Source organism: Ambystoma mexicanum, chromosome 2q (assembly GCF_040938575.1).
Source record: "Ambystoma mexicanum isolate Mex_15411 chromosome 2q, UKY_AmexF1_1, whole genome shotgun sequence".
Taxonomy (NCBI): Eukaryota; Metazoa; Chordata; class Amphibia; order Caudata; family Ambystomatidae; genus Ambystoma; species Ambystoma mexicanum.
Genome location: NC_090924.1, coordinates 1,071,228,247 through 1,071,249,345, shown reverse-complemented (window position 1 = coordinate 1,071,249,345; position 21,099 = coordinate 1,071,228,247). Strand labels below are relative to the sequence as shown.

The window sequence follows — 21,099 nt, the reverse complement described above, 5'->3', positions numbered from 1 at the left end:
CCCGACCTCCACAATTCAAACCTCCGTGCTCACTCTGCCTTTTATCGGACCATCTGGAGATCCTGAACCAAGAGGTGGAAGAGCTGCTGGGAAAGGATGCTGTAGAAGCTGTCCCTATTCTTCAGGTAAACGGGGGTATTTATTCAGTGTACTTCCTTGTACCCAAAAAGGATCTCACCATGCGCCCTGTTCTAGATCTGCACCCAGCGAACAAGTTTATAAGACCCCAGATGTTTTGCATGGTAACACTGCAGGAGGTGATCCCATTGCTGAAACAAGGAGACTACATGGCAATATTGGAAATGAAAGTTGCATACTTTCATATTTCAATGTTGCCGGCGCACAGGAAATTCCTAAGGTTCATGATCCAGGACAGGCATTACCAATTCAAGGTACTCCCCTTCGGCATTGCTTCGGCGCCAAGGGTGTTTATCAAGGTTCTGGCAGTGGCGGCAGTCTGCACAGACTATCAGCCCCAGTTTACCCTATCAGTCCCAGTTTACCCTTACCTCGACGACTGGCTCATTACGGGGGACTTGTTCGATGCTTGTTTTTCGAACACCCAAAAAACAGTAGATATCCTGTTCAGTCTGGGTTTCTCAATCAACGAAAAGAAATCCAGCTTGGTCCCCAGTCAAAACTATTTCTGGGAGCTCTAAATCGGACGAAGAACGGTCTCATCTTCCCCTCCAACGAGAGGGTTCAGAACATGCTTTTCAGATCCCTCTGTATGTAGCCAGTCGGGAGGTGATGGTGCGCAAAGCCATGCGTTTGCAAGGAATGATGGCGTCATGCATATACTTGGTTCCCCACGCGCATCTGCGCTTGCGTCCCATGAAAGAGTGGCTCAACAGCCAGTGTCAAGAGAAAACCTCTTGAAAGGGATGACCTTCACCACCCCTGCAGTGGAAGCTGCTCTCACGACAGACGCATCTCTCGCGGGGTGGAGGGGGAGGGGGCTCACCTGCTTCAGCAGACAGCGCACGGAGTGTGGTCCCCTCAAGTAGCGTCCAACCTCCAACCATATAAACTTACTGGAGCTATTAGCGGTGTTCAAAGCATTGAAGGCCTTTCAGATGCAACTGCAAGGGAAGACCGTGCTGATCCTAACAGACAGCACTACAGCAATGTATTACCTGAACAAACAGGGGAGCACTCACTCTCCGGGGATATCCAAGCTTTCCCAAAACATTTGGATATGGGCTCTCAAACACAAGAAGTTTTTTTTGTCCCAACATGTTCCAGGGGAATTCAATCTTCTAGCAGACATACTCAGCAGAGATTTTCCTCTGCCGGAAGAATACGAATGGCGGCTACACAAAGACATTGTATTCAACGTCTTCGCAGAATGGGGCTTCCCAGAGATAGACTTGTTCACAACTTAGAAGAACGCCCAATGCCAAGACTACGCCTCCAGGTACCCCCAGAACCGATCCTAGGGGAACGGTCTCTGGATAACATGGTCAGGGAAATTTGTCTACGCTTTTCCCCCAACTCCCCTTCTCAACAAGATAGTGCACAAGATGCACCAGGAACCAGTTACCATGATACTGGTGGCCCCCATGTGGGCCCATCAACCCTGGTTCGCTCACCTGATGGAAATGTCCCTCTCCCCACCAGTGAAACTACCCTGCCCGTACAACATGTTGTCTCAGGACAGGAGGGAGACCCTACACCCATGCCCACAAACTCTGAATTCAGCAGCTTGGTTCCTGAGGTCATAGAGTTTGGACATCTGCAACTCCCTCAGAGGTGCATGGACATACTCAGGGAAGTGAGAAAACCGAATACTTATTGCTATGCCAGAAAATGGAAAAGTTCTGTCATCTGGTGCAATTCCAAGGGCGTCAATCCCATTGATTGCTCACCCACACACATTGTGCTGTATCTAACCCATCTGTTGGACACTGGGTTAGTCTTCAATTCCCTAAAGGTTCATCGGGCTGCTCTGTCAGCCTACACCACATCACAACAAAAAGTGTTGTGGTTGAAAATACCGGTGATTTAAAGACGTTATGGAAGGGGTTAAGAGGATTTATCCGCCCATTTCTCACCCAGCCCCTGGATGGGAACTGAATGTGGTTTTGACAAGGCTCATGGGAGCTCCCTTTGAGCCTGTGCATAAAGCAAGTCTGAAAGACCTGACTTATAAAACAGCCTTCCTAGTGGCTATCACTTCTATCAGAAGGGTTAGCTAACTAGAGGCTCTTTCTGTTCTAGACCCCTTTGTTACAATCCACAAAGATGAGGTAGTTCTGCGCACACATCCCAGATTTGCGCCTAAATTCATCTCAAAGTTCCATGTGAACCAATCAATAAGAACTACCCACTTTCTTCCAGAACCCTACTAGCATGGCCGAAAGAAGCCTACACACACTAGATATGCGCAGGGCAGTCATGTTCTCCCTGGAAAGAACTAAACCACTGAGGAAGACAAAACAATTCATCGTTTCAGTGGCAGCTGGTAGAGAAGGGGGATCCTGTCTCTAAATCAGCTATCTCAAGGTGGTTTGTCAAATGCATCACACTGTTACACTCTTGCTAAGAGAGAACTGCCCTTCAAGCCTAGAGCCCATTCTACTCGGGGCACTGGGGCATCCATAGCATTCATTGCAAATGTTCCCCTTGAGTCCATTTGCAAAGCGGCAACCTGGAGTTCTGTACACACCTTTATTTTATAAAACACTATTGCCTAGACCCTCGTTCTAGGTCTGATTCTCCTCAGGTGGGACAAGCAGTACTAAGACATCTTTTCTCTACTGTTCCTTCTCACAACCCACCTCCAACTCAGAGTTCTGCCCGCTAGTCTATGTACAGCATGTGATTCTAAGCAGATTAACAAGCATCAGAAGACATGCATTACTTACCGTAATAGCATTTCTGATGATTGTATCTGCTTAGATTCACATGCGCCCACCCACCTCCCCGCTCGGGTGGAAGGAACATAGACGTCTTACTACTTTCTCTCTTTATGTACTCACTCACTATAGCCTTGGGCACCCTCATGGCAGAAAAAATACAATCATAGGCACCTCGGCGCGTGAGGGATTTTGGGTACACTACACGTCACGATGGGGATAGTGCCACAGACATGCCTATGCCGACGTCCCCTTTTGGTCCCCGAAAGACAAGATGCAATACTCTGCGGTTACCACTGGATGTCGGACCATATGCACAGCATGTGAATCTAAGCAGATACAATCATCAGAAATGCTATTACGGTAAGTAATGCATGTCTTATTATTTGTATAGCGCGCAAAACCCTGAGGTATCTAGGTGATTATACTTCGTTACAGTGCTTCAGGTTACAGAATGGGAAGCGTATGAAGTGGATTACAACATCACAGAATATGCAAGGTGGTATATCATACGCAAAGTGCAGAAAAAGAAGTAATGCATACATTGAGTCGGGCGCCAAGTTACAGGTTGCAGTAGCTCACAAATGCAAAGGACCAGCAAAAGGCAGATAAATGGTGCTTGCCCCATGTTGCAGGGCGGCATCAGTATACAGATGCAAGGTACCAACAGTAGGCAGATACATGGAGACTGCCCCATGTTGTGGGTCAACGGTAGTATGCAATGCAATATAAAAATTAGGTAAGGTTGATCAGGGCGAGGCTGTGGGGTGCACATGGAGTCACGGGTGACCAAGGGGAGGGGCGGGGGGACACGGACTCACAGGACAGGTGCCAGCTTTTACACTCCAGCAGAAGAACCCATTGATGTTGAAGCTAGTTTCTTTATTGTACATGGGTCTGCAGGAATAACAGAATATAGATGTTTACAACCCCACCCCTGGGAACACCGAAGAATATTATAAGGACAGTGTACTTGTAAATGGCCACGGTACCCCTGTCGTCAGAGACACTGGAGCCAGCATTACTGTGGTTGACTAACCTTATTTCAAACCTGAAATCCAGAAGGCCCACCAAGTTTGCAGGAGGCCTTCTTCAAATGTATCCCATAATGCCAGCCATCATTAAGTGAAATTATGACTGTCAAGATTCTTGTCAGTGTTCAGTTGGAAGTGCCTGGTAGGGTACTCTTAGGAAAGTATCTGAAGACCCCAGTGTAGTCTCCAGCACATGCAAGCCCCCGAAGGAAAGGGAGCTGATCAAAAAGGCCAGGGAGGCAAACTTAAGAGACTGCCCACTGAGACCAAGAAGAAATCCAGTGTCTCCAACGAAGAAAAGCCTTCTACCCATACCTTTCACGAAGAAGGCTGAGACCAAGGAGAAATCCAGTGTCTCCACAGGAAAAAGGGCCTCAGGCCCAAACCTTCCCCAAAGAAAGAAATGTTCCAGGTCACTCCCGTGGCCCCACCTCCAGCTGAGGCCCAGTTGGTGGAAACAGAATTTGCTTGCAGAAGGTGGACCCTCTAGGGCAGACTTTAGCAGGGGACAAAGTGTCCCTCTCTTGAAGGCCTGCGTCAACAGGCAGCTTCCCAGTTTGAAGGGCAAATCCCAGGGAAGCATAGACTCTACTGGGAGGTTAGTCTCCTCTCCAGCAAGCCTATGGAGTCTACTGTGAAGGCATCAGAAAGCAGAAAAAGACAACTGAGTGAAGTTTGGGCTAGAGGGTTGGGAAACGGGCTAACTTACCCAATGCTAAGGTGGGATTTCCCACCTAACTGAAACTAATGGTCGTCTGGCTCAGGAAGTCCAATGTAAATGTCTGTGTCCAAAACCTATACTTGCCCTCACATCTACTTGTACATTATATGTAGAGATGTCAGCGTCAAAATGAAAAGGGTTCAAATAAAAGTTCAGAGCTTCTTCCAGCTCTTGGTTGGAAAAGGTTTCTCCCTTCCCCGGAATTCAGGATAGTTCACTTTACCAAAAAGAGGGGTTCTCTTCCACAAGCTTTCAAATCTCTCAATGTTGAAAACCAACACAATTCCTTGGGATAGTTCCCACCTTTTCAGGCTTCGGTGCCTTTCACCAATATCACAAAGTTCCTTTAGTTCAAAATACACAGGTTGTCCTTGCCAGTCAATCATAAATTAGAGATGATTTAAGTGGCTTTTCCTTCAGAGGGGTGTACTCTGTCTAGGCACAGTTGTCAGACCACATTATCCACCCATTACGGGTCACGCAATCGACACACATGCCTTGCTTCTTCAGTTACACTGCCACTGTTTCAGCTTCACAGCAGTATTGGACTTCTTGCAGCTTTCTCAATACTTATTTTGCCACCATTCACTTGTTAGATTATCAGATCTTCTCAGAGCTTTTGCCACCGCGTATTCTTTCAAATTACGCAGTTCGTCTTATCCTTATGGTACTTGCCAGTGCCTGTTCTTTTCAGTTTAAGCAGTTCATTTATCCTTTTTATCGGACAACTTCACCAACTGCTTTCAATCCAATTGGTATTCAATCACACTTACTTTCATTCAGTTTGGTATTCAAAATTAGCTTCATTTCACGTCGATTAGTTATATTGATTAAAGCAACCTTGAATCTCCAGTCTACTCAACTTCTGGCTTATTCACACTTTCAAAGTTCATTGTTTTTCCTGGCCCTTCCAGGGCCTTGTCACTTTCATTTCATTCATAGTTCGGTATTCACAAAATCCTTACATTAATTTCTTTCAGCCTTCAGGTTATGGCAGTTATCAATCATCTGTATTTTAAGTTGGACGGGCTTTCTGATTGCTTACAAGGCCCATTGCTCATTCGCAAACTATCCAACCTGCATCAACCACGCGGTTTGAACCACAGTGTCCCAGTCTCATTCGGTCTGTTTTGACTCACCGGGTACGCTGTCTCTGGGTGCTGTTCTCTGTGTCTGCAGGCTCTCTGTGGCTGTTGCTACTCCCCACTCGACACGCCTCGCTTTCAGATTCACAGAAAGGGAGTGTTCCTGACTCAGGAGGTAGGCAGACCAGCTCTGCACCGGAGACCTTTCCAAATGCTCCCGCCACAATCCAATTCTGCTTCAACAACTCTGCAGCTCCATGGCTTTGGGCACGCGTGCCTTCTCCTCCGGCCACTCCTGCAAGCGTTCCACAGGCAATCTCATTAGCCTCACCTGAGTGGGCCATTTATACCACCCTTTAGGCCCTAGGTGCTGGCAATGTTCCTTTTAATAATAACGGTCTGGGTGCTCGGCATCCCTCTTCCTCGTCCCAATGTGGCGTTTGTGTATGTCTGAGTTAATAGAGGAAGGATGCATGACTGGATTCCCTCTTCCTCTCAGTACCTGACTGGTGTGTTTTGAGAGTGTTTTCTGAAATAATAGTGAAGAGATTTGTAATACCATATAAAAGCCTGGGGGACATTTGACTCCTTAGAAAAGGGAAATGGGGGATACCGTGTATCACCCAAGTGGGCCCTCATCCCTACTCCCCTAGTCTCCTCCACCCAGGTGATACTCCCTCGCATATTCACCTCTCACGTCCGGCTCAGTATCCAAAAGCAATGGCCTTTCCTTGTCCACCTCAGAGGAGGATATATTGGGGAAACAAATGAGGGCACCCACCGATTCCTCACACTACTCCAGGAGACTGGTGGTACACCAAACATACGATCCACGTTTCTGCAATCAGCCCCTGAGACCCCTCTGGCTGGTCACTGAAGTACAAAAAGGACCAAAGAGAGACTCAGTATATTCCTACTGGCCCAAGATGGGAGCAGAAGTAGATGAGCATTTCAGAAGCTGCTGCACTTGCTAATTACCTGTCGAAAGTGGAACCAAGAATGTAACACACTTGGTGCCCCTCCCAGTTGTGGGAGCCCCTTTTTAGAGGGTGGGTGGGATTGACATTGTTGGTCCCCTTGACCCTTCAATCTACTCAGGCAACCGGTTTATACTGGTTGTAGTGGACCATGCCACTATATACCCCGAGGCCATAACTATGAGAACTGTCACTGCTCATGCAGTTAGTAAGGCCCTACTTGGTATTTGTACCCCAGGGTAGGTGTTCCCAAAGAGGTAGTATCAGACAGGGGGTCTAACATGTAGAACACCTGTGGGGTCTCCTACAGGTTCTCAACATCCTACCATCCCCAGACCAATGGGTTGGTAGAGGGTTTTACCAGAACCATGAAGAACATGATATGTGCTTTAGAGGAACCCCTTAGAAGAAAGTGGGACCTTCTAATGCCATTCCATCTTTTTACTTACGTGCCTCAAGCTGGAGTGGGCTTCAGCTCCTTTGTGCTCCTCTATGGCCATCCAGAGTCTGAGTCCTTGTAATCCTGATTAAGGAAGGTCTGGAAAGTGTTCTACCTTCAAAGCCAGTACGAATTACTGACTGTGTTAGGCCTCAGTCAATGCCTGGCACAGATGACTGCAGCATCTGACTTCTTGAAGGCTAATCAAGCCCTGGTCCAGGATTGGCATGACCAGAAATCTAACATGGTGGAGTTTACTCCAGACCAGTTCTAGGTATGATCCCAGTAAAACAAAGGGTTTTACAGGACAAATGGACAGGACCTTTCAGAGTTGTAGGAAAACTTGGACAGGTCAATTATCTGGTAGACTTTGGCAACCCCACGGATGCCCCTACAGTCTTTCATCCCAACTGCCTGAAGGCTTATGTCACCAGATTAAAAATTGCTTTGCTTCAAGCTTCTGATCATGAAGAGGAGAGTGCGCCTCTCCCTGATCTTCTAAAAGGACACCCTTCAGATGGATCTGTAAAATGAGCTGAACTCTCTTCTAAACCTGGCACTGCAGCTACAGCCGGAGTGCACAACTCTGTTAAGTCAGTTTGCCCCTCTGTTCTCACTAGTCACAGTGTCCCTGTAAGAGGCAGGGGCTACAGGTGGTTAGACCATGTGAGGAATTGCATTGAGGAGGTCAACAAGATGCTTGGACCCTGCAGCTCACATTGGGCTGCTTCCTCTATCTACCGCTAACGCCCACGGGACGGACATTATACTGCGACACCAGCGGACACTTGTGCCTGCTTTGCTAATTGCTGGTGGCCCCAGTTTAAGCACACATGTTTCTTTTTCCCCACAGACAGGCGGGGACTCAGATCCATGTGTGCCGTTTACATGTGGGTACACCTATTTTTCCAGCTATGACTACCTGAGCAGGGACCTATCTAAGGTATGGCTGAACACCACACTATCTGTTATTTATATTGTAACACTTTGCATACCAAGCCCCCTTTCGTTAATTACTTGCTCGGGCTCCCTGTGACTTCCTTTTCACTATTGTTCATGTCTGGATGGATGTCAATTAGGTATCCGACATTGGGAGTACCTGATAGTAGGCCATATATGATCCACCTTTGTTCTCTTACACCTTTGACTTCATTTTGGAGTATGCATATATGGCCATCCACTTACAACCTATATTAGGATGGTGATGAACTATGTGTCCCTTCTTCCTAAATGGATAGTAATACTAGTACTAGCAGTGTTGCTTAGGTGGATGACAACTAATTGTGTGTCATTCACATTCAATTGAATTGATGTTCTTAGCTCTGAGGTGAATATGGCTACATACACTTCCTTTTGTTTCCCATAGGTTCCCTCTCCATGTGATCCAGCTGCACAGCGCTTACAACTTGGGGATAAAGTATTGACAATCCCTATATGTTGAACCCTTCCTCCCTCAATATGGTCAGTCTTTTAATTACCCATACCAGACTGTACCAATTGATGTGAGTAGAAGACTGTCCTGATGATAGTGGCTTTACCCGCACACATGCCACAGAAACCGGTCGACAGTGGTTGCTACTTACAAGAGGCACAAATCACGCCTGCCTTGTAGTTTGAGCATTCCTTTTTACCAACTACCCATGACCCGTCATATCTACATCATTTTGCGACGTACTTTGGGACTTGGTATCTTCTTTGTTGTTATGTCGAACATTGTATGTCAATGTATCTGTGTAGTTTTTAGACCTGAGTCCACAATGGCCAGAACGACAATCTAGTGGCTAATAAACTGACAGGTACCCCACTAGATGCCTCTCCAATTGACCATAGGTGTACTCTTTTAAGTGACCATTGAGCACTTCTCTTCCTTTTTCTGCTTACACATAGTAGAAGAGAGTGGCATAGGTGCAACAAGGCTGAAAGTATTACTTACCTAGAAGTGGTTAGTTTATCTCTTTTTCTATCCACTGTTTGTAAGAGGCACAGCACGGTTACCTAGAAGAGGTTTTGTACTTAGGCAGGGATAGTTAGATATTCACTCTATCCCTTTCTGTCCTTCCATCACAGCCTTGTTTGTACATGTACCCTCTCTTTGGGTGCTAGTACATTGGTCCTGATCCACATAGGCATCTGGATTTCCTGATGAGCTCAAACCCATTTTTCCATACAGTGGTTTTTGCCCTATGTTTGTGTTGGAACTATTTTAGAGTAAGGGCCATACCCTGTTTACTCTCCCTCCCGCCCTCATGGTTCTTCTACAACAAGATGCTTGACCTTGGAGTCTTTGAACACTCCACCAGTCCGTGTGCTAGTCCAGTTGTACTAGTGCCAAAAGCAGGGACCAAGGAATTACGGTTGTGTGTGGACTATAGAGCCTTGAACTCAGTCACCAAGACCGATGCCCATCCATTGCCAAGGACAGATGAACTGCTGGACTAACTGGGTTCAGTCATGCTCCTCCGTACATTTTACTTGATGTTAGGCTATTGACAAATAGCCATGACAGACCATACCAAGGAAAAAGCTGGAATTACCACCCCAGAAGGGCTGTATCAATTTAAGGACGAGCCATTTGGTCTGGAAAATGCACCTGCCACTTTTCATAGAACAGTGAATCATATCCTGAATGGGCTAGAGAACTTCTGCATTGCATACTTGGATGACATGGTGTTCAGCCGCACTTGGGAAGAGTATCTTTCCCGTCTTGAATACGTGCTGCATGCTATCCTACAGGCCAATCTGACCATAAAGGCAAGTAAATGTCAAGTTGGTTAGAGTAAAGTCGTCTTCCTTTGGCATAAGGTAGGATGGGTGAAATAATAATGTAAGACTAATTTGTTTTTATATAGCGCTTTAGTCTAAAGTGCTTTACATGGGACATATTAACATACATTACTATTATTACTCAAGCTAAATAGGTATTCTTTTATTGACCTCGGAAGGATGAAAGGCTGAGTTGGCCTTGCCGGGATTCGAACCTGTAGATCAAACACAGATCACAGCAAAGAGCGTTTAACACGCTGAGCCCTTTTATCCGGCTAAGTACTTACCCAGCAAAGTACAGGGTGTACAAGACTGGGCCACCCCTATTTCTCAGATACAAGTGAGCGCCTTCTTATGCCTCACAGTATACTACAGGAGTTCTAAAGAGGATTATGGAACCATAGCATCCCCTCTAAATACCAAATCTTCTCCAAAATACCCTGAGCACCCTCAGTGGACTGAAGACTGTGAGAAAGCATTTCAGGGGCAGAACCGGTCCAGGGCTAAGAGCTCCATATTACACTCTGGCCTTCTTAGAGCAGACTGATGCATCAAATACAGGAATTGGGGCCGTCTTGAACCAAATGGATGACAGACAGGTGTTAGGGAGAATTCTCTGGTTAGGCTGAATTTCCTAACCTAGTGAGTCCCCCAGCAGCTTTGCTGGATTTCTGAAGTTTGTTTTTTTCTCTCCTGCCAAGAGTGAGACTCTTTTTCCCACTCTTGGACGTGATTCATGGTGTTCCTTTGACTGTTAATGTGTTTTATGGGCTATGGGATCCTTTACTCCATTGGGTCTCATGTGTTTTTTTACTATGTGTGTTACACAGCACCCTCCGTGCAGTGACACAGGGGTTTCATAGTGACACCCCGTCATAGACTCCATACCCTGGGACTGACTACTGTCTCCCAGGGCATGTAAAGTCACCATTGGCTTTACTAGTCTCAAATTATGACCAGAAACCAGTACAAACCATCATATTGTGGACATACTGGTCGGGGCAATTCGATTGCCCTGGGGTCTGTTAGTCGAGGGGCACGTCTCCGTCCCCACCAATCGAGTTTTGGCTGGTGGCAGAATATATCCCTGTGGGATTTTCCCATTGTTCGAGGCTACCAACTTTAATTATTTAATTCTCATAGCCTCGAACATACCGCCGGTTTATTTATTTAATATTAAATCGCCGGTTGGTATTTTTTGCCAGGACTCGATTCTAAAATGTCGTTTGTGTTCTCTTGTGTGACTCCAACCCAAGTCGAGCCCTTTGTTCCACTTTTGGTGGGCTTCTCCACAGAAGCCTCCAAAAGTGGTGCCACTCTGTCTGGGTACCACAGGGGGTGTGGGAGGGGGTTTAGGCACCCTGGACTGAGTTACCTTGGTAACTCAAGTCGCACTCTTGTGTGATTGGCCCACCACTTAGCATGTTTGATTGACGGCTAGGCTGAGTGAATGGGGGTGTGCTGCATAAAAGCGGGGCTTTGGGGACTGGAACTTCAGAAGTCGCCACAGGACCTGAGAATCCGACGAGTGAGAAGCTGAGCCGACCTGCTACGACGACACCAACGGTGGAGCCCTACGGAACAGACTCACCACTTCCCGACGACAGAGAAGATCTCCCAGCTGGAGAGTCTTCTTCCCCTGACTGGTGGGCACAACCAGTTTACCTTCTTTTTCTCGCATCCCAGGACGTCTTGTGATCGAATTGCCCGTGCCAAGCACCCCGGCAACCGGATAGCCACTTACCACTGGACCGCGAACCAAAGGACCGCTCCTTTTAACTGAGACCTCCGCGGCTGGTTTCTTCCCTGGCAGTGTAACGGACTCCTGTCTTCCTCCCCGACGAGATCCTCTCTTCCCCCGGACGAAGCACCGACTTGCATCCGCTTCCAGGAACCGCCTCCACCGCTGGAGCATTCTCACCACTTCAAGGTACCGTGTCCGCCAGGCCTCCCTTTCTAAAGATTGCTACAAGGTAATAATAATCCCTTAACCTTCTGGACTGGGCTGGCCGCCTTGACCAACTAACTGGTTCCTTTCTTTTGGTCCAGCTCTTTCTGAACCTTTTCGAGACTTTCGTGCACTTTTCAACCGTGTGACCTTGGACACATTTCGTTCTGATCCTCTTAAAGTGGATCCGGCCTTCTGAACTCTAACTTCACGGTTTTACTTTGCCTTCCTCTCTTGTTGTGTTCTTGTGAAAGTGTTCAGATCTGTTTCAAATTATACTCCGCTTTTCTCTCCCTTTTAAAACAAACTATTAGAGTGCCATCTGCGTTAAGCGCTCACCGTTGTCTGAAAATAAGAGGGGCTTTACTTAAGACTTGTCTAATATTCATTTAATGTAGTGTATACCTTTTAGTGACCGTGTTTTTGAACTGCTTAATATTAGTGCATGTGTGTTTTACTAGATGTGGTTTTAAATAAATAATTATATCTTTTACACCAAGCTCTGGTCAGTGTTTGCTTGTTCTACTGTGTTTTTTTGACCTATTGTGAATACGCTTTATACTGCCTAACTCTTCTTGAGGGAAGTCTGACTGCTCAGCCACAGCTACCAAGTGAATCTGTGTGGTACAGACTGCTACCAAGTGGGTCTACTGCCAAACACCTGTAGTCTTAAATCTTTTGCAGTGGTCCCAGAGGGAACTGCACAGGTTTCTGCCTAACAGGGAGCACCCCATCTGCTTTAGCAGTCGAAAACTAAGATAGAGAAACAAGGTGGGCAACAATTGAGCGCAAGTGCTTTGACATTGTGTGGGCATTGAAGAAGTTTAGACAATACTTGTATGGATCTACTTTCAGATTTCAAACTGACCACCAACCTCTGAGATGTCGGGGGCAAATCAATTGCTCAGGTGGTCCATTAGCCTCCAGGGTTTTGACTTCACCATAGAACATCGGTCAGGTGCCCAACATAAGAATGCTGATGGTCTCTCCAGAAAGTATGACTGGCTGGAACCAGGGATAAGATCCCCCAGTCCCTTAGCCTGGGGGGAGGAGTGTTCATATTTATCCCAAATCCCCTCTACCTGTGAGACCCCATCACTTTTTGCTGGACTCCTGGATCTTTGTCCTGCTGTATGAGGGGAGCCTTTTTTCCCCTCCTGCACTCTTTTTACTTTGCCCATTGGAACCCTGTTCATGAAGACTTTACTTTATATCATGGAGTCATGCTTTCCTCCATATTTTCTAAAGGCAACTGTAATTTACTATTACAGCACCTTTTGTGCAGTATTGCTGGGAGTCCATTGGGCTTTCCTTTTTATATTTTTATTTTCGTTGTGAGAACTACTCTTCCCAAGGACAGGGTCATACTTGTCATCCTTATTACCTTTTCTTTTGAGAGGTCGGCACACACCACCTTATGTGGAGTGCTGATGTAATAGATGGTATCCACTTTCTCACTGCTCCTGTAACATTTCTGTTATCGTGACAAGCATACCTAAATGGCTGGTGGAAGTGGACGTGTTCTACCAACTTTTGTGTACTTTTCCTACCCTTTGTGTTCACAGCTGTGGTAATACACAGAAGGGTCAGCATTGACCCAAAATGGTGGCTCGTCTTTCTTCGCCATTTCTTGTATACATGTCCTTTCTTGGTCGTTCTGCCAACCTGATTTGACTTTTGTCTTCAGCATGAATCCGTTGTGAAGCCCGCCGAGGCTCCAGTGTGTCTTCAAGGACAGGAAGCGGTAGAGGAGTAAAACTCTGCTGTACTGTGTCTTCTGGCATGACTGCTGCAAAACAAGTTCCAACAGTTTTGAATGTTGCATGACTGTTGATTGGCTGGGTTCCTGGATAAAAGGCGAGGATCCTGAGGCAAAAGACAAGTCGACCACTGGAACAGAAGAACTGAAGACGACGACCAGATATGCCTGCAGCTCCTTCCAGTAACCAGAGAAGCCTGAGGAATTACAGCTGCTGTCCTGACCCCATTTTCAAATTGACAGGGAAGATCCAAAGAGGATGACTTACTCCCTTGGAATGGTGTGCATAAATCAGACCACCTTCAATTCAAGCCATCCCAGGACAAGCTGCGACCTTCCTGGGCTGCAAACCGCCAATATCTTGGGACCTCGAGCCTGAGTGCAGTGCATCGTCTTTCCGCAAACTAACTCTCCTGAAACTTTGGACTGCTTCCGACCCTCCAGAGGCAAGACCACCACACCCCCCACCCCCTCAAAGTCCTCTTGCCAGAGTTCATCACAGAGCAAGTGAGGTGAATCGTTCGGATGAGAACCATTCTTCATTGGAGTATGTGAAAAGTCACCAAAACCACATGCCTGTGTTGGAGCATGAATAATCCTTTGCTGGAAACCTCTCTCAAATGCTGCTGGGAAATCCCTTCCAGAGCCCCTCCTTTTGTCACCACACCAAGGAACAGGAGACCGGGTTCACCGCTGCTGCATCGTGAAGGCGTCCGACTACAACTACTTCATCCCTCCTAAGGTACTGTGGGACTCAGATTAATACTAAACTAGAGTTTTTCTATTGCTCCTTTGTTGCTGGAGTGCCTATTCCGGTGTTTGCATGTTCGCCCATAAACGTTCCCCCAGGCATAACTCTTGTGCGCATACAGGGAGCGTTTCCCAAGGTCCCTGAACTCGTTTGACCAACAAAATCTTGATACTGAAGAATCCTGTGGAACTTTGCCTTTTCTACAGCTGTGATTTTCCTGCTTTCCCTCCAGTCTGACTTTGAAGAACTCATACTTACATAGGGATGGACTGCTAAAGTCTTAGGGTTAATGTCTTGAAGAGTACTGACCTCGTATTGTTGGTGTTAAAATAATCTGTTGTAGGAATAAAATGATTGAGTTGCTATATGTGGTTTTACTTACCTTAAATTGCCTTAATCAATCTCAGGAGTTGTACACTGTGATTTACTACCTGAATTATTACATTGGGTTTCTTTTGTCTTTACGAGCTTTGAAATAGTACTTGCCTATCTGAGGATGTATCTTTGCCTTCTGTATATAAAATAAATAACTACAACTGTATGAGTGTTTCCTTAGGCCTATGTATATTCAAATTCTTTGTACTTAAAACTCGCATCTCCCTCCTAAAATGAGCTTGACTGCTCTGCCATACATCCAAAACCTTGAGTAGTACAGACTTATGCTAGAAGTTGGGCCTCTGTATACCAAGGGGATAGTTTTATAGAGTCCTACCATAAGTGGACTGTTGAAAGACTGCCCTAACAAAACCCACCATATCCTCAGTATCTGGAAAATCTGCTCCTTTGTCTCCAACATCTGTGCTCAGTAGGCTGAATAACTACTCCAGCTTCTTTGTCGCACTCCCTCTTTACCCCTTTTGACAAAAAATGTCAACTTTGCTCCCCGCACCCTCTTCAAATTCTGTCAATCCACCTCTGTGTGGAAATGCAGTTCATGCACAATTGTTACCTCATTAAATTAATTTTGCTAGTCTACAAATCTTTTCATGGGCTTCGCCTTCTGCCATCTCTTGCTACTTGCCCCCTCACACACTTGCAGCTGCCCTTGAACTCTCTGCTATCCACTCTCCCTTTGCCATCTTTTGCTTGCACTGCTTCATCCTTCTCACCGCCACCATCCCCGCACCCTACCATCCCCTGACATCCACTCCATCCCCACTTTAGCAGGCTCTCGCTTGAAGAAGCACCCACACTGGCATCTGTTATTCCCTTTCCTGTGTGATCTCCTCCTCTCCATTTCCTGTCCATGGATGTATCTACAGTATGACAATCCACTATTGAATTTAATGACTCTAGCCTGTTGTATTTTGTTTAATCACATCTGTGATGTATTCTCTTACTGTCATGTCTCCCTCCTACACCTGGTTAATTTAGCTGCCATTGTACTATTGCAAGTTACCATTGTATGATAATGCCCAAACGCCCTTGTGTGCTCATTTGTAGATTGACTTGTTGACGTTCTCCTGCTATCTGTATAAAAGTAAAACATAAAATATACAAAGTTCTTTGAAAAGACTAGACTAGTAAACCATATTGAAGTAGTTTTCTCAAAGTAATATCCAGTGTAAATAATTAGGCCATCTCCAACATCTTGTGGTGGAAAGGTTAGAGAGGCGAAGCGCAGGAGAATGTTAGGGACGCAGATCAACATCTTGATAAAAAAGCAGATCAAAAATTACCTCGAAAGTATACCCAAGTAAGGTGAAAGATGACTTTATTTGTTTAGCACCACTTTCACGCCCACATGTTAAGTGTATACAAAACATCAAAACTAGCCTGAATCAAGTGAGTCTTCAGAAGAAACACTACACAACGACATTTAGGAATGGATAGCAGTTGCAAACGCATAAACACAACCCTAGGGCAATATAGTCCTTCACCTGAACACTGTTTACTTTTTGACGGCAGGATACAAAAACAGTGAACAAAGGGAGGAGGTGTCACAGTTGGTATCATTCTAGCATGTTTAAATCTGTAAACGAGCACAGTTGATATAGTTCCTACCACACACAGGTTTGGTGATATCTCAGTAGAACTAGAACATAATTCAATGATAAGTTTAGCACTGTATTTCAGACCATCTTCCCAAAAAGTCACAATGACCTTTTACATTGTAACAACATTGAAACCAGTGACATCAGAACAGCTTATATCACCTTACATGTGGGGCTGGGCAGTTAGACTTCAGCTAATTGGCCTACATAGCTTTTCTTCTGAAAATACCCTCTTTATATACTCTGGTCCACCAACCTTTGCATTTGTCAGAACAAAATCATATTTCGACTTTTACATGGGACTATTATTTTTGTTTTCTTTTTGCATTTCCCCTCTTTGTTGTGGGCGTAATTGCAGTCTTCTGTTCAGGAACACATCAATCTGGGCCAGGATACTGGACACTGGGTTTGAGACAATCTAAACCCATCATTTCTATTAACTTTATAAGCTACAGGCAGTTTTCCTTACTCTGTTGTACAATATGAGAGGACTGGGTGGGAGCTGAATTTAGAATTGAATGGATACATGTATGTATACAACTAGTTGCCCCTGAAAAGTCTACAACATTTCACAAAATAGATTTTCTTTTTTCACCAGGGAGGTGGATGTGCCTTAATGAATCGATCAAAAAAGCTTGAACACATTGTTAAAGGAATGAATTCTGTAAGTAAACTCCTATTTTTGAGGCTTGGGAAGAAGACTTTTAGGCTTATTTAATGTACTCAGACATTTCTTATTCTCCTTTAAGGTACTCGATGTTCCTTTGACTGTAAAGATACGGACAGGGGTGCAAGAAAATGCCAATCTCGCTCATAAATTGATTCCTAATTTAAGGAATTGGGGAGTTTCATTAGTAACGGTATGTACTCCTTTTTGCTAGTCCTAATTGTCTCGAAGTTTGCTTTCTTTTTAGGAACAGTCCTCTTACTGTTCACCTGTAATTGATGTTATTTTCAGAAGGTTTAATATTTGTTTCTGTTTCAGCTTCACGGCAGATCAAAAGAACAGCGTTACACAAAGCTTGCTGACTGGGAGTACATAAATCAATGTGCTAAACTAGCCAGCCCAATGCCTTTGTTTGGTATGTAACCTCCCAATGTTTCCTTGCTACGTAGTATATCTTTACTTAAATAAAATGTTGATTTTCATGTTTTGTCACTATTGGGGATTGTTTCCAATTTTTTACTCTGAGTCCTCAGGCACTGTTAGACCTATCATTTGTATGCTTCATCCCCTCTCCTAGTGAGACCCCCACCACATTTTGCTGGACTTCTGAGGAATGAGGGGAGGCTTTTTCACCTTATTCATTCTCATTTGCTGTGACTTTTTGGAACTCTGTTCTGTGTTTTATCTTTACTATGGAGTCTGCTTTCCTTCATATCTCTTTAAAGGCATCTGTGTTTAACTTTTACAGCACACTGCACCTTATGTGCAGTGTTAATGGGAACCCTTTGGGTTCTCCATTGATAATGTTTTACTATCCTCACGTAAATACAGTTGTTAAGGTTAGAGGGATACTTTGTATTGTGGGGAATACTGCAGATGCCTCACCAAAAACCTTGCCTAAAGTCTCCTACCAGGTGATGAGGAGAGGGCAGACACTTCTGATCCCAATCCTGGGGGTGGTGTACTGTGGGAGGATCACCTGGGAGAAGACAGGGCCCAGGTTAGTGAGGAGATTCCAGGAGATGCATGGTATTTTTCCTCTGAAAGGATACTCTGACTGCCATTCCAGGAGAGGTTATGGCTTGTCATTTTAATTGTTTTCAGCCAATAGATAAAACCAAGGTAATAAAACCTAAGCATAAAATATCTAAATCTATTTAATCAAATGCATATCTTTTTTTTTTTATCCCAAAGCTTAAATGCTCCCATCAATATCAAAGGTACAGGGAATGGTGAGAGGGTTGCTTTCTCTGCACCTCCTGTTTCTAAAAGGGTTAAACCCCACAATCCCTCTTCTAAAATATTAAGGGAATTGATGCCATCCTTAAAAGTGAAAAAGAAGTGGAAAACCCAAATCTCTTTAAAATGAACTGCATGTCCCAGAATCCGCCAGGGACCGTGACGAAGAAAAGGGATGATGAGGGATGCCACAGTAAAGAACAGGCAAGTAGGCCTAAGAGCCTTTGCCAGGGTCAGTCAATTAACATTAAGGGCCTGCACCTGAAGTCAAATTCCCCACCGGAGAGGCATAAAAGGGTGCAGCAGGAAGGAGCTGTAGGAAGGAGCTGGAGCAGGAGCTGGAAGTTTGTCAGTTTTAGCAGAAGAAGAGCAAGAGGCTGGCAGTTCACGAGGAAGTGTGACCACTTAAGGGACGCCGGAAAGAGAGAGGAGCAGATGTCACCTGCAGGTTCTGAGTTGGTCCTCTGTTCACAAAACCTGTCTGGCTGTGGCTGCACTGAGAGAGACTTGGAGATGTGAAACGTTTCCCAGGGCGCCTAATCGCTATGACTGCAGAGCTGAAGTCGTGCAGGTACCCCGAGGCCCGTGTGCAGAAGCAAGCTGAGGGAAGTAGGAAACTCTCCGCGGTCGGGCCGGATCGGAGACACCCGTGCTGCAGAGGGCTGTGGGGTCGCAAGAGTGCCTGAAGTAGTGAAGAGGAAAGTTGGGAAGTAGACGCCGCCCACAACCACAGTGTTTTTGGAGCAGTCAGTGAAGCTTTGGTATTCCAATTCACTGAAAACTCCTTGCCGGAAAATATAACCATCTCAATTAGAATTCACATAGAAGTTGAAGCAAGTAAAAGTTGTTAGAATGGATTGTGTCCTCCAAAGTATTCCACATCTTTGACATGTAATGTCCACAGCTGTGCACTTCGGAAACTTTTTCGGCAGAGGGCGTCCGGCGTCGGGTCGATGCCCCTTGAAGGCCTCTGTCGAGGGCGACGTCACCGGATGTTATAAATAGGATGCACAGCGCCCGTAGCCTCAGTTCCATTTTTTCTGCAAACGAGTTGCTTCGTTGAACTCGGCGCACCTCGTGTGTTTTCATTGTGAGGATGTCTTTCTCTTCGACCGCTCCGACTCTGCCGCCTTGCTTCAATACCTGCTGGGACTGCAAGTCGAAGATGTCGCTCACTGACACGCACTGCATTTGTTTGTGGTGCCTGGGTGAGTCGTACAACACTGACTGTTCGAAATGCCAGTCGCTGACTGTCAAGGTCTTGCGGGAGCAGAATGGGAAGCTTCAGGTAGATAGGAGCTCTAAGCCTGTTACGTCCCGAAAATCCAAGTCTAAGTCCAAGGGGGTTTCCACCGACGACTCGATGGGCGACTCCCTGCATCGGAAGGAGTCCTGGGGATCTCAGTCCCAGAGTGGTTGACACCATTCTTCTTCCTCGTCCCGGCACTCTAGGAAGCGCAGTCACTGGTCGCCTTCTCCGTCCTCCTCAGAGGATGGTTCCTCAAGGAAGGTCGCATGCCCGACAAAGTCCTCGACTCTGGAGGAATGGGCTGTGTTTAAAGAACAAATGTTAGGGATTTTTCAATCGCAGGGCACGGTTCCGGTCGTGCCTTCTCACAAAGCTGTCCCGGATTGGTCTCATACCGTGGCTCGCACGCCTTCGGGTCCGCGATGCGACTCGCATCAGGAGCCTTCAAGGTCTGTACGGACAAGGATTTGAAAAGTTGCAAGAGACGTGTCTCTAGGTCTCGGTCCTTGTCCCCAGCGAGACCCCAGCTACCTACTGAGGGCTCGATGCCGGCGTCGACTTGTTCGGCGCCTTGTCCGTCTGACTCGGACGTCATCGCTTTACCATTGTACCAGCCCACTGCGCCATCAGCACCTGTGTTCACACCGAAGCCTTCGGCCCTCATGAAGTCGAGGTTGTCCACGCTCTCGGCGCCTTTGGGGATTCTTTCTCGAAACTTGCCTTTGGAGTACCTGGATATCGTGGATCCTCCTAGGAAGGCTAAGGAGAAGTCTGTGAGGCCAGTTTTTGACTCCAGGCCCTCTTATGTCACCAGACCTGGGTTTCAACTCCCTCTGGCTGACATTTATGAAGAGGAGGAAAGGTCAGAGTTTGAGAACCCTGGTGAACTTGATGAAGCTCCACTTTTTTCTGGAGATAGTCACTTGGAGGAGTTGAGGCAGACCCTCCATGATGCTAGTGGGTTCGACACTTCCTGGAAGAGGAATTTGGTAGGCCTGAGCCTGGGGCTCATGCAGTGGCTTCATACAGGAGGCTCATCGCTAGGGTCTCGGAGTATCTGGGCTGCTCCAGTCCTCCTGAAGACTTTGGGCAGGACGATCTAACGGACATCTTGGATCAAGGACCATCCTCTGACCCTGTTTTACTGTTCCATCTCGCCTTGCAGAAAAGGGTGGCAGCTACGTGGCAGTCCCCGGAATGTCTTGCGGCTGTTAAATCTTTGATTGGAAATACTGCCCTTCGCTAGCGACCCCAGCTACTTACCTACTCACCCATCTCCTGAGAGTTTTGTGGTTCAGGCAGCTACAGCCACCTCGAGGCAGGCGGCGTACCCTACCATCCCTCTGGATAGGGATGACAAGCGCTTCGACGGTTGGCCCGGAAGGTATTTTCTGCTGGGAGTATGGCATTGAAATTGGCCAACTCCACGTGTGCCTTGGCAAGGTTTTCACACACTCTATGGAACTGCGTGTCTTTAGCGGCTGAGCATATTAGCAAGGGAGAAGAAAGGAATGGGTTCCTTGCTCTATTGCAGAATGGCAAGGATGACATGTGCAAATCCCTTCAGTCGGGCATGGATATGGCTGACAGTGTTAGCCGTTCCATGGCTGCAAGC

General features: G+C 46.3%; 1 protein-coding gene across 1 annotated transcript in view; it reads left to right on the top strand.

Moving 5' to 3' along the window:
• The window catches only part of DUS3L (dihydrouridine synthase 3 like), a 947,437-nt gene that overhangs the window by 589,131 nt on the left and 337,207 nt on the right, over positions 1-21,099 (top strand). Inside the window, exons 8-10 of the mRNA XM_069648414.1 lie at positions 16,928-16,993; positions 17,079-17,189; positions 17,315-17,411. Coding sequence (XP_069504515.1) covers positions 16,928-16,993; positions 17,079-17,189; positions 17,315-17,411 — 274 coding nt within the window. The remainder of the gene's footprint in view (positions 1-16,927; positions 16,994-17,078; positions 17,190-17,314; positions 17,412-21,099) is intronic.